We start from the raw sequence: 14,401 nt of genomic DNA, 5'->3' as shown, positions 1-14,401 counted from the left end.
AGGCAGATTGTTAGATGGGTGATAAGGTAAGGCAAGTAAGTCTCACATTCTTGTTCTCTCTGCCTATCCTGAGATGGGCTGCTATCTACCCAAAGATTTTAAAGAGTTATTTAAATACTCACATACATATGAGTTGTCTCATAGGCAAGCTAGCAGAGATGACATGGAATAGTGGAAAGGATTTTTGATTTTAAATTAGCACATGAAGGTTTGAGACTAGGCTCTGCTATACACTAGACATGTGAACATCTCTATGACACTCACAGAGCCTCAGGTCTCCTTTTTGTAAAGCGGGATTAATAGTATCTGATCTGCCAGATTCAGAAAGGTAGTTGGAAGGATTAAAGAGTGTTGTGAATTACAAAGCACTATAAAATAATATTTATTACTGCTGAACAATAATAAGTCTTGTATAATTCAAAAACCAAAAGCAGATGTAATTAAGTAATGCAATTGAGATATGTACTTTCTTAACAAGCATCTAAAACACCAGAAATAATAAAGCAATGACTTTTAAAAAACACCATAATATAGAATTAATTTTGAATAAAGGAATGTCATATATTGCAGGTATTAATGCAATGACATTATCTGGGCATAAATATCTATTATTTTAAAATGGTTAAAAAAACATTTTTATTAAAAACAAACTTCATTCCTTAGGTACATACCCAGTTTTAGCAAAATTTGTCCAGTATGTCATTACAACTGCACTCAGCATCACATCATTTTTGGAGAAATTGCAAGGAAATAACTCTGTAGGGCCAATCATGGGGATTCCCAGTACATAGGGAACCTCATCTCCGTGGGCTGCATCAGCCCAAGCTGGAACCTGATCTGTTTGGCAATGATGGTAAAAGGCATAGAAGTACGTAGGTGAACCAAAGTTTGAGTGAAGATCCGCTGTGGCTACAGCTGGTGCCACCCACTGATGGTCCGTAAACAAAGCCAATAATGTCTTTCTTCTGGTTTCAGGGTTATGACGGTCAGCCCAGTCAGTATACATGAACTTAATGGTTTCTCTCAAAACATCTTTGCCTTCAGGATATCCATATAAATTATCAACAAAATTTGAAACAGCAAAGTCAAAATCACTAGCTGATATACCATCATCGCTATCTACTATATTTTCAACAAATTTTAACCCTTCCCCTTGGTTCACTCCTAACATTATATCATAGTTGAGAAACTCTCCTTGCTCCATCAATATCTGAGGGTCATCTGGTATTACATCACCATCAATCACAGGTCCAAAGGCTATGTGGTATCGAGCTGGTTGAATATCTTGGTCAACAAGTTCTTTGTAAGGCTTCTTCTGTAGGCATTCCACTAACTCTACTGTATCTGAAACATTGCAACCAACTTTCGTGGCCAACATTCTAGCATATTTTGCAGGTTGAAAGCTAACAGCCCAGCTGGAAAGGGCTGTTCCACTTTGAGCTATTGCTCGTTGAAAAAGTCCTATGGGAAAACCAACAAAGAATTTTAGATGATCTTTGAGTAATGTTGTGGTAAAACAATAACATCTGATATTTTAGACATGTATATAAAAACCCAGATACAGCTCAAGAAACAGGGAGATAGAGATATTTTTGCTTAAGGGAAGTACACAAAGCCAACCGCAGGGTATAATGGATTAGAGAGGTGGATCTAAGTCTTGTGCTTTGAGTGGCACCTGCTTTAGGGATCAAGAAGCCTCAAAGAGGTAGTAGGCAAGAAGAAAAGGAGAAGATGTAGTGGTAAAAAGTCCCAAATACGTTCTTCAATGAGTGTGTAAATACTTATATTATCATCAACATTAACCAGATGGGGCCAATCTTCTCCTATTATTTAACTCTCCAACAGACTCTACATTGTCTGTTTGGAATATTTCCTCCAGTTTGGCTGTGTCTATCTTCCTTCAAAATGGTTCTCTATATTTGTTTTAACCAGATGTTATTTGAAAAAGAATTCCTGAAGGCTCATACAATGACTGGGGCTGGCTGTTTGTTTATACCCTGGGGTTGGCGCTGAATTCACACAAAACAGAATATCACTTTAGACATACTCTTTCCAGATCTTCATGTCAGACATAGTATGCTGAATATTCATCTTTCAGAAGAAGACATAACATTTTCACTAGGTTAAAGAAAAAACCATCAGCAGAAAGATTTAGTGTGGGGTGATTTAACTTTTGCCACTGTTGAATGTACACTACTGTGTTTATCATAAAAGATGAAAAGCACATGGTCTGCTGCTTTTTGTTTAATTGCATGTAAGAATTGAATTGTAAATGATGGTTCCATATGCAGTTAAGTGCTGCATGTCATTCAAATTTACAAACGCACTTTATCTTCTCATTAAGGTATTTTTCTGATAAACTATATTTTTAAAACAGGAATTTAATCTATTTTTTTTGTTTGTTTGTTTTTTTGAGATGGAGTCTTGCTGTCTCCCAGGCTGGAGTGCAGTGGCGCAATCTCAGCTCACTGCAAGCTCCGCCTCCCGGGTTCACGCCATTCTCCTGCCTGAGCCTCCCAAGTAGCTGGGACTACAGGCACCTGCCACCACGCCCGGCTAAGTTTTTGTATTTTTAGTAGAGACAGGGCTTCACCGTGTTAGCCAGGATGGTCTCAATCTCCTGACCTCGTGATCCGCCTGCCTTGGCCTCCCAAAGTGCTGGGATTACAGGCGTGAGCCACCGCGCCTGGCCAGTTTATCTATTTTCTTTTACATATTTAAATTTATTACCAATTTCCAAATACAGCTTTGTGCTTCAGTTATTTAAAAACATGCTTAATTATTTATATGTGTTAATGAGATAAAAACTCTTTTCACAAAGGTGTTGAAGCACTGTCTGCATTAGAAGGAAAGTTTTAGATTTGTCTTAACCTAATATGCCTATATATTCGACATGTCTGTAACATGTTCCTATATAATTCTAAAGATATTTAAAAAATCTAACAGTATTAATATACATTTGTTTTAGTATTAATATACATTTGTTTTGGTTTTCTGACATCTTTATAAGTAATTTTTAGTTTATAGAACAAAGTATGCTAGAGCAAATGATACAAATACAGATAATTTTTAAAATTATGTAGCTGTTTATCAACATTGCTCAGGAAAATATTTTAATAAATAAAAATTGTGTAACTAAAATGCACCTGGTGATTTCTATAATATTCTTTCCCATTTCAGGGACTCAACATCAACTAAATATACCGAAAAAGATTTAGAAGGAAAGGCACATCATGTCCAATATATCCTAAAATATGCCACCTAGATTCCTAAAATAAGAGAAAAAACGTATGTTTTATCATTAGTGAAAGTGCCTTTTATGTGGATGCAAGATGGGGTTGACTCATGGTATATCCAGGCCTGAGCATTGGTGCAGCCCTGTGTGGGGTTTATTGACTTTAAAGTTTACATCTCCATTGGAGGCACAATCAGCTTGATGATTTCAAGAGAGTTTTTTTTCAGCATCTCCTGGTAAAATCAGGCAGCTTAGTCTGGAGATAGATAGGTTTAGGCGAAACCTAAGTTCATGTCTTTTTCCAGGGATAGACAGATTTCCCTGAAGTGTATAATAAAATGTTGTATTTTCAACTGTTTGCATAACCATTTCCCACTGTTTACCACGCCATCAGTTGATGACTGGCAGTGTTAGCTGATGAGCTAACTGACTCATCTCTTAAACCAATGCCAGTTTGATACTAGCTAAAGGTGGCTTTCACGTCAATTTTTGATCAAGTGACTCTAAGAAACCTATAGAGGTGGCTTAGTGTTGCTCTAGCTACATAGTGGCATTAGTAAAAATACTGAGATTAGAACAATCTAATCTGTTTAATTAAAGAAACACTAAGTTTATTATTTATTTCAAAAGAAGCCATTTCTTTACAGATGAAATCTCTCTTGGAAATGTTCATCTGTGTTATTTTGTCATCTTGAATCAGAATTTTACTAATATAAATGAAGTGTTATGTAAACTATATTAATAAATTGAGTCTATATATGATTCTCCAAATATATAGATTCATTTAATGACTGGCTGTTCTTTTGAAATTCAACATTCATGTGTTTTTGATACCAAAAACAAATACCATATGTCTGGTGCTCCTATCACAAAACTCAACCTTACAAATTAAGAAACTTCATGAATTATACTTGACAGTATATACTTTCTTCTTGGATATAAAATGACAATAAAAGATCAGAAATTAAAAGATGGTATACGTTTTTATATATTCTCTGTCTTCCTCTCTATTATACATAAATAATGCAGAAAAAGTATTTGCTTTGCAAATTTCTCCAACAATACTCTTCTGTTCTTGTGACATTTCAAATTAATAATGCGGTTGGAATGGGTAATTCTATGCATGGTAAAATGGAGATGGAGTTCGTAAAGAACAACATGGTAAGCCTTGGACAGGCACTTTGGAAAAAATATGTCAAAGCCAGAAAATGGAAACGAGAAAAATATTTCATGGATCTCAGCAGCCTCAATACTCCGTGCTGCCTTGCCAAGTTTAGGGGGAAAAATAATGCTTTTGGAGTTAAAAATAGAAAAAACACTGAATCAAATGTATTTTTCTTTTTAATCAAAAGCTCTACCAGTGACCTTGACGCTTTGACAATTTTGGATCATGCATGCGAAATAATCAACAATCCATTCTCTACTCAGACAACAAGTGAAATCACATGTTTTCAGACAAACTAGCTTATGACCGCTTCGTTAGCTTCATACAAATAAAGAGTTTAAAATGTCTATTGTCTTGAAAATAGATTATATACAATCCCTGCATGTAAAAAGTCTCATCTTTGATTTTGATCACTGAATAAACAAAGATGACAGAACTGTAGAACGTCTTTGTCTGATTTTTTCCTCAAATCACCCTTTAAAGGAAAGAAGAGTAACTATAATGCTAACTATTCTGAAGTGTGCTTGAAAGGGCATCCTTACCAAGCTCCACAGGAGACAAAGAAAAGAGTTTGACAAAAATTTAAACATGCACAGAAAAGCTAAAGAAACAAAGCTTTAAACAGATATTGAGTTCAACCTAACACTCAGTTTGAACAGAGAAATATACAGAGCATCACATACTACTGATGGTGGTGGCATGCAGACACCAAAATTGTCAAAATTTGCAACCTGCATAATACCTTTGGTTGAATTGCTCCAACGGTTACCTTCAGAATAATGGGATAAAGTCAGCAGATTGACACATGAACCCCCAGCACCAGATCCAAAAACAGTGATTCTTAAGGGGTCACCACCAAAGAATCCAATGTTTTCACTAGTCCATCTTAAAGCTTGTATGAGATCAAGGAGTCCATAGTTCCCCTTTGCAGCCTGATCGCCTGTACTCAAGAAACCTGAAAAATATAAATTTAGAAAACACGTTTTGAGTTGACGTGAATCAAATAGACATCAAATTTAAACACAAATGAAACCTGTATTAATCAAGGTAAGGACAGTCCAAGTTCATGAGTAAAAATAATTATTTTCCACCATAACAAAAGAATTTACTTTAGCAAGAATAGTAGTGGCTGAAATCTGAAAAATGCCATTTATCTTCCCCAAATGCCTCCCAACTTATCCAGGTAACAGATAACAGGGACAGTTAAAGGGAATGCAAACATTCTGAAAACCTCAGGAAAGACATTTCAGGGGCCAAGCTACTCGGTGGAGACATTTGGATAGCATCATAGGGCTAATGTGAATGTGCATTTTGCAGAAAACACCACGTCTGTCCTTAAGTTGCTTGTCCTCGAACACCATGTCTGTCCTTAAGTTGCTTATCGTCGAACGTGGTTGGAATGTTGGGTATGTGTGGCAGGATGGAAATGTGTAGAGCAGGCGGGTATTTCTCTAAGACTTGTAGAGAAAGATTTTGTAAACTCCGTAAAATTATATAGAACTCTGCATATATATGAATATGTACATTTTTATCAATGATGATCAATGATTAAGAAAGAATTACTGTGCCAGAGATGACTTGAGGCCACATTTAGGACTACTTTAAATGCCAAACTGAGGGGAGCTACTCAATTAGGAAATGGTATAGAAGAACTGAGGGTTTTTGAAAAGTTCAGACATATATTTCTGGAATGCTCAAAGCTCTGCTTTGTAGTAAATCTGAAAATGAATAGGAAAATGAGGTGAATCTGAAAATGAGGGGGAGAGAAAACGGAGGTAGGGGAGAGAGTTTAAGGATCTGAACTGACAGAATGGCAAAGGCAATTGAAAAAAAGAAGATGCATAGAAAAAATATTGTGGCATTAAGATCTGAGTAACTGTTTTACACATGAAAGTTGTAGAAGGGAGAGTCAAACATATTACTTAGCAATATCTTAAACATATTCACTCATTTAGCTGACCTGATAGCTTTTATAGTGTTTATTAGAACTTGTAAAACAAACATCTATTCTCTAATATATTTTTGCATTTAGTATAAATGAAAATTTAGAAAGTGTTTCATAAAATACTCCATCTTATGGACTATTTCATATTATGTAGAAAATATTTACAGTCCTATTAGATATAAATTGATTATATTCAGGGATATAATTTCCAATCTCAACAAGTTTATAGAACTAATTTTTAAAAATTCATTCTCTCTTACTGGAGACTTATAGAAATTCAACATAATGAGTCAATGATTGTGATAAAAATTATTTTATTCAATTTGAAATATATCTCTCTAGAAAATAAGCTAGGACATCGATTGCATTTATGAAAACAAAACCATGATAACACTACCTATCAGGTTAGCAAATAAATCCATAACCAAACTGAATATATGGATAAGAAATTCTCTAGGATCATTGTAGAAAGGAATAGATGAAGACAAATTCTCCTGAATAATTTTGAAAAATTTGAAGAAATGAAAGTGCTTATTCTTTTCCTACAAGATCAAAAATTCTAAGAAATAAAACTGCCGCTCTAACTCATTGTGTGTGTGTCTCTGTGTTTGTGGAATCCTGAAAATGTTAACTTTCCTTAAGATGAAAGTTGTAAAAATTACAGTTCAAATAAACAAATTTTTCTGGTCATACCCATTCTCTTATTGAATTTGCATAATAATTTAAGGAAATTTTTATGGTGTCTTAGAAGTATTTGCAAATACTCAATATTCATATAAATTAGAGGATAATAAAATACAAAACAGAAGCATAGCAGGAATTCTTTTAACTCTACTTGCTATCATATGAACTTTGGTATAAGACAGAGTCATTAGTTTAAATTTCTGAAAGATTCTCTTACAAATGTTTCGGTCTACAAAGACAGACTATTGGCATGAACTCTGAAAACAATATTATGGAAGGATTACTGTACATTACATAGAAAAACTCTTGAAGGAAAAACGATGCGTGTGTGTGTGTGAGAGAGAGAGAGAGAGAGTGAATGAAAGAACAAGAACATAATACTCTTGTTATGAGGTTGGTGCAAAAGTAATCGCAGTTACATTCAAATTACTCCAGTTACATTCAAATGAATCTTTACATCCATACAGAATTAACTTACTCATAAAATAATCATCATTCAATGTGTAGCATGTACAGAACCATGGTAATCAGACATTGCTACATTAACTAAATTGTATCCCCACTGTAATTTCAGTTATAGATGCACCCTTTAGTCAAATAGCTTTGTGTTTATATAACAGTGCTGTAAAAAAAAAAGTTCCTCTGAAGAGTAACTTCTACTTTATATATAGGCTAAAGAAGGCTTGTAATGTATTCAAGAAAGAGTTTTAAAGAAAACAAATTCAGTTCAAAAATGTCATTATTAAACCACAGCATAGAAAATAGAGTAAATCATTGGGTAGAAGTTATTGTGCTATAGCCTCAAAATGTCCAAGATTACTCAGTCAAGCTCCATTTTTGCCCTTCAGTACTGAATTTCTTTTATTCCTGATTCTAGTGTATTTCATGTGTATGTTATCTATCTGTCTGTCTGTCTGTCTGTCTGTCTGTCTATCTATCTATCTATCCATCCATCCATATCATCATCTGAAACTAACTGATCATTAGAGTGAATTTAGAGGACCATGTTGGGTTTTATATTAGGAAAAACTGATAGCAGCTGTCTTTATTAAGGCCAACTGACCAAGCAAATAACATGTTTTCAGATATATACTGGCATACACTTTTCTATTACTGATGGTATATTCAAACAACATCCTGTGGGTAAGTTAAAGGCACAAAATGAGGAAAGTTAAATAAATTGCTGTCTCAAAAGAGATACAGTTTGCTAATTACCCAAGTGATGTACATTGACAGCATTCTATACCTTGCTATCTAGTGAAGTAGTCATTTAAAGTTCTTTTTAAATTGACTTAGCTGTTATGTCCTTAACAGCACAACCATTTCAGATCACCCTCGCTGAAACTTTACATTGAAGTGCTCAACTATAGTCCAGTCATTGGGGAACTCAATTTTACAGAGTCCTCACACTTCATGATTACTTTGGAGAAGAAGGCTTTTCCTTTAATGTCACTTAAGTCATTCTTAACAGTCACTACTTTATCTCGCTTTTCTTGACACTCATTTTAAGTTCCTGGGATGTGTGACTAATTATTATCGTAACACATTGACACATCATTATTTTTGTAAAATAGGACAATAATGACTATAAAACAAACTCTTTTCCTTTTCAGAAAAATGCACAAAATTTTCCCCCAAAAACTCAACTACTTAGTTTACTTGACTCAGGAATGTAAAACTTTAACAATTAGTAATTTTAGACTTAAGGCTAACTCTCAAAATTCATAATTGCAATTATGCTAAAAATTATTTGACTGATTCATATATCTACTACAATTGTCATTCACCTATTTATCCAAATAGAATTTATTTAATACCAGTGTTCCCACTTAAGAACTCAGTCTATCAAAAAACATTTCCATCTGTGGTTCCTACATGAAACTACTAGTTGATTACATCTACTGAGCAGGCTTAGCTTGAAGTTTCTGTTTACCTGATCTGGCAACTAGAGTTAGTTTCAAGTGCTAGAGAGAAACCAGGTAATTGAACATGGGTGCATAGGCTGTTGGAATGGAAAAATAACCAGGCCTGAAATAAAATTAGACAAGGCGAAAATAAATAAAAACAGATAATTACTGTGATCAAGGTATTGGCTTGGGTTACTGTTGTATATGGAACTCAGATAACTCTCTGATAGGCAGACCCTAAGGAGTGTGAAAGGAGCTAATTTAAATTGTCAGGCAGTAGCCCTGCGGTTTATTGGTTGACTCAATTTATACTTAGGTCTCTTACAATACAAACAACCATGTACAAATATCTGTAGAACGTTAAAAAAAATACAGAGTGTTTACATTTGAGATGACATCTAGAATGTCAGAAATTTAAGATGATAGTGATTCTGTACCGTAGCTGTGCTTCCTTCTTTTTTAAGGTAGGAGCATATTTGAGTGCCTATGTTTATAGTTGTTAATTTCTAGAAACACTGAATAGAATACAATATTCTTTTTAGTCCACATTATGTAGCTCAAGCTATAAGGTAGAAAAGAAATTTGCAGGGTTTATCAATGCTGTTGCCTGGATACAGATGACTGTGGTTTGTTCGAGTCACATTGCTAAATAGAGACCATACTGAGTATTAAAGAGCCAGCCTTGCAGACATGAGACTCTGAATGATAGTGAGACGTCCTTCTAGGGACTTGGGAATATGGATCAGAAAAATAGCTCATTAAGGACTTTGCATCTTAAACATAAAAGGATTTAAAAAACTGTGGAAATAAAACCTTGAATTCTTCCAGGTAAAAATCCAACTCGAAATCCTATGTGCTAACTCTCCTTATCTTTTCAGTTGCCAAGTTCAGTCATGTCTTCCTCTGCATTCTGTCTCTGTCTCCTGCTTTAAACTTCATGTCACGGAATTATTCCAGGTCCTCCTCTTTTCTTCTTCGACCCTTGCAATCATTCTAATTAGTCAATTAACCTCCAAACTTTCAGCAAGCAAGTATCCCTTCTATCTGTCACTACTCACCTATGAAAAATATTCTCTTCTAATGGGGTGACATGACTATACAGAAATAAAATCCTCATGCTAGAATATGATTAGTTTCTCTTTATTTCTGTTTGAGTCGAAATTGTTTAAAATATAATGTATTTAAATCCCCACAATTAGGCATATATGGCCAAATGATTCTTGACAAAGGTGCCAAGACTATACAATGGCAAAAGAAGAGTTTCTTCAACAAATGATGCTGGGAAAACTAGATATCCAGATGCAGAACAATGAAGTTGGACTCTTAGCATACACCATATAAAAATTAACTCAAAATGAAAAAACCCAAAACTATTAAACTCCTAAAATAAAATATAGATTAAGAATTTCAGGAAATTAGATTTGGCAATGATTTCTTGGATATTAAACCAAAAGCACAGGAAACAAAATAAAAAATAAATAAGACTACACCAAACTTCAAAACATCTGTGCATAAAAAAAAGGAAACCAACGGAATGGGAGAAAACAATTGCAAATTAATTATATATTTGATAAAGCATTAATATCCAGAAATTTTTACAACAACAACAAAAAAACCCCAAATAACCTAATTAAAAAATGGGCAAAGACCTCAAATAGACATTTCTTCAAAGAGATATACAAATGGACGATAAACACATGAAAAGATATTCAACATCACTAATCATTAAAAAATGCAAATCAAACCCACACTGTGATATCCCCTCATACCCACAGGATAACTACTATCAAAAAATAGGAAATACTTAGTGTTGGCAAGGATGTAGAAGATTTGCAACCCTTGTTTTGGTGGGAATGTAAAACATGTAGCCCTTATCAAAAATAGTTTGGAGATTCCTCAAAAAATTAAACATAGGATTAGTATATGATTCAGCATCGTTCTTCTGGGTATATATACAAAAGAATTCAAAGTAGGATCCCAATGAGAAATCTGCAAATCCATGTTCATCTAACTACTATTTATAATAGTCAAGAGGAAGCAACCCAAGTGTTCATTGACAGATGAATGTATAAAGAAAATATACATATGATGAAATATTGTGTAGCTTTAAGAAAGAAGCAAATCTTGTTACATGCTACAACATGGATGAGCCTCTGAAGACAACGTGCTATGTGAAATAAGCCAATCACAAAAAAAGCAAATACTGTAGGATTCTACTCATATGAAATATCTAAAGTAGTCACAATCATAGAAACAAATTAGAAAGGTGGTTACCAAGAGCTGTGGAGAAAGGGGAAGGGGGAATTAGTATTCAATGAGTATAGAGTTTCAGTGTTGTATGAAAAAGTTATAGAGATCTGTTGCTAAAGAATGTGAATATACTTAATATATTAATACAGTTACTGAACAGTATATGTAAAAATGGTAATAATGATAAATTTAATGTTAAATTTTTTTACTATAACAAAATTCTCCAAATTGGACAACCTGTGTTCTGTGTGAGGGTAAAGCACACACACACAGCATTTAATTATTCACCATATATAGCTAGATTCCTTGCTATTGTGTTCCCTTGAAGGTTACTGTCTAAATTCTTCTTAGAAAGCAATGAAGGATAAAGTAAAAATAATTTCCTTTTTATGTGTATCCTTTGGAGAAGAAAAAACCTGGCTCTGAAATGAGGTTAATATCTTAACATCAAACAACTTGGTGGTATTTCCAAAATTTTATGTTTTGGTGAATCTACTTATCAATTTGTTCTAAGACAATTTGCTCTTTAACGACTTGTCTCAGAAATAACACACTGTGTTGCTGGTCATGGCTTCTGATCACCGACAGCTGGACACGGGGAAGTACAGTGGGAAAGAAGAAGATGACTGTAAATAGATGCCTGGAAAGAAAACACCTATAGCCATTTCTTTGGTTTTCAGTTTCCAAATTCCAAACTTTTACCATCTCCAAGGTAAAGAGATGAGATTGTTCCTTCTATGTTACACTCAATTTTAACATCTTGCGACTCCTTCCCCCAAATAAGACTGAAGTATTTATTTTAACCAGATTTCTTCCCAATTTAGGTTGTAATGGTTAGAAAAAAGGGCCCTGATTTACTTATCTCTGAATCATGAATACCATTCCCATTTCAAGAATGCCCCAAGATACTAGGGAGAAAGTAACCCCCAGCTCCAGCCCCTATCACCAACCACATATTCTTCACCACAATTTAAGGCTGTTAGTGTTTTCTGGGTCTGCATCCTAAGAAAAGTTTATCCAGCACTCCCTGATTTAGGCTATTATGTACTTCCTGTCTATGTGTATCTGGACAACAAACCTGGTATTCAAAGTTCACAAAGTTCCTGTGCAGTTTGAATAACTGCTTTCACAAAGAAGTGAAAAAAGAAGAAATATCTCTTCTAAAAGGGCTTTTGAGTCAAAAGAAATCACAGTCTTCATTTCTAATTGCTTTGATTGTGCGGGAATATGTCTTGTGATTTAAAGACATAGTGCACTTCAAAGCATGACATTGAAGAAACGACAACGTCTATCATATAAGGAAGGTCCTCAGCAACTATATACTTCAGAATTATACTATGTAGCTTCAGGAACAATAAAAACTATACAAATTTTGCAATTTTCTAACTGTTCAATATTTATCTCTCTTAAGTGTTCCCATTGTAACCTATATGTGTGTGTGCTTTGTAATGTACTATTTATAAGTTATTCACATTTATTTTTTTCTGGACTAGAAGCTCTACCCACTGTAATTGTCCCCAGATAGTCATTATATACATGTTTGCTGAATGAAGGACAGCATTAATGTTACAATTTTCTATTAACACATGAAGACTAACAAACTTTCCAAATGAAAGAGGTCTATGTATCTTTCTCAGATGGCAGCAATGAAGTGAGAACTTAGGAAAAATCCCTCTCAGCAGCCAATCTTGAGGGAAAGTACTCTAAGATGCAGTGTGGGTGGCATTAGCTTTGAAGAGAGGAAAATAGGACAACCTGGGTGGGGCTTATCCGAGATGAGATAAGAGGACACGTGGCCCAGTAGGCTATCCCAGAATACTGGTCTAGAATACAGGCCAAGGTCCTAAAGTTTGAGAGACTCTTGAGATTCCCCCAACATTTAGTGTGGTTAAAAAGATAACCAGACTTAGTAGGATAACCAGGATGTTAGTATAGTTTGGATATCTGTTTCCTCCAAATCTCAGGTTGAAAATTGATCCCCAGTGTAGGAGGTGGGGCCTATTAGGAGGAGTTTGGGTCATGGGAGCAGATCCCTCACGAATGGCTTGTTCCCCTCCTCATGTGACACAATGGTTCCTCTTTGCCTCCCGCCATGAGTGGAAGCCAGAGGCTCTCACCAGAAGTAGATGCTGCTGTGATGTTTCTGGTACAGAACTGCAGAACCATGAGCCAAATTAATCTTTTTGCTTTATAAATTATCAAGCCTTACATATTCCTTTATAGCGACACAAACAAACACAGGTTTGTGAGCAAATTACCGTGTCAATTAGTTAGTCTCTCTGAGTTTTGGTTTCCTAATAGACAATATTAGTAATAGTACCCACCCCATAAAATTATTATTAGAAGAGATAATGTTTTTAGTATGCAGGAGGCTTAATATATGTTGTATAAAAATACTGTGGCTATAATCAACTAACAAATTTGACATTTTCTTTATTATCACCTATTTCATTAAGTAGAATAAACCACTTATCCATTTTTACTGAAAAAAATGAAGTCAAGAAGAATTAAAAGAAAAAAGTTTTTAAAAATTACAAAAAGTTAAATATTTATAATATACAAAATAGGGTTAAATTTATCACATTTTTAAACTATTCCATGGAAAAGAGTTGGCAAGGCATCTCAAAATACATATGTTCAAAAAATAACATGCTGGTAAGGTTGTGAATCACAGGGAATACACTACTTGTGGAATGATATTAGTTCAGCTACTGTAGAAAGCAGTTTAGAGATTTCTTGAAGAACTTAAAATAGAAATACCGTTCGACCTAGCAATCCCACTACGGGGTATATACTCAAAGGAATATAAATAGTTTTGCCATAAAGACACATGCACATGTATGTTCATTGCAGCAATATTCACAATAGCAAAGACATGGAATCAACATAGATACCCATCGGTGGCGGATTGGATAAAGAAAATGTAGTACATATACACTGTGGAAATATATGCATCCATAAAAAAGAACAAAATCATGACTTTTGCAGCAACATGGTTGGAGCTTGAGGCCATTATCCTAAGCAAATTAACACAAGAACAGAAAACAGAATACTGTATCTTCTCACTTGTAAGTGGAGGTTAAATATTGAATACACATGGACACAAAGAAGAGCACTATAGACACCAGGGCCTACTTGAGGGTGGAGGCTAGGGGGAGGGTGAAGATTGAAAAAACTATCAGATACTATGTTCATTACCTTGGTGACAAAATAAT

General features: G+C 34.6%; 1 protein-coding gene across 6 annotated transcripts in view; it reads right to left on the bottom strand.

Annotated features, from left to right (window-relative positions):
• NLGN1 (neuroligin 1) overlaps positions 1-14,401 on the bottom strand; it is a 728,070-nt gene that overhangs the window by 2,768 nt on the left and 710,901 nt on the right. For 3 of the 6 annotated variants that reach the window (XM_063621692.1, XM_063621693.1, XM_063621694.1), the window contains 2 exons: positions 5,143-5,355; positions 672-1,461 (listed from right to left, as the gene is read on the bottom strand). In XM_063621692.1, coding sequence (XP_063477762.1) covers positions 672-1,461; positions 5,143-5,355 — 1,003 coding nt within the window. Of the gene's footprint in view, positions 1-671; positions 1,462-5,142; positions 5,356-8,931; positions 8,955-12,455; positions 12,475-14,401 lie in introns of all 6 variants that reach the window. The other 3 variants (XM_063621691.1, XM_063621696.1, XM_063621697.1) reach the window with 2 other exon arrangements.

This window comes from Symphalangus syndactylus, chromosome 17 (genome assembly GCF_028878055.3).
Source record: "Symphalangus syndactylus isolate Jambi chromosome 17, NHGRI_mSymSyn1-v2.1_pri, whole genome shotgun sequence".
In the NCBI taxonomy this organism is placed as follows: domain Eukaryota; kingdom Metazoa; phylum Chordata; class Mammalia; order Primates; family Hylobatidae; genus Symphalangus; species Symphalangus syndactylus.
The sequence above is the reverse complement of the archived record's forward strand: the minus strand, read 5'-3'. Positions and strand labels throughout refer to the sequence as shown.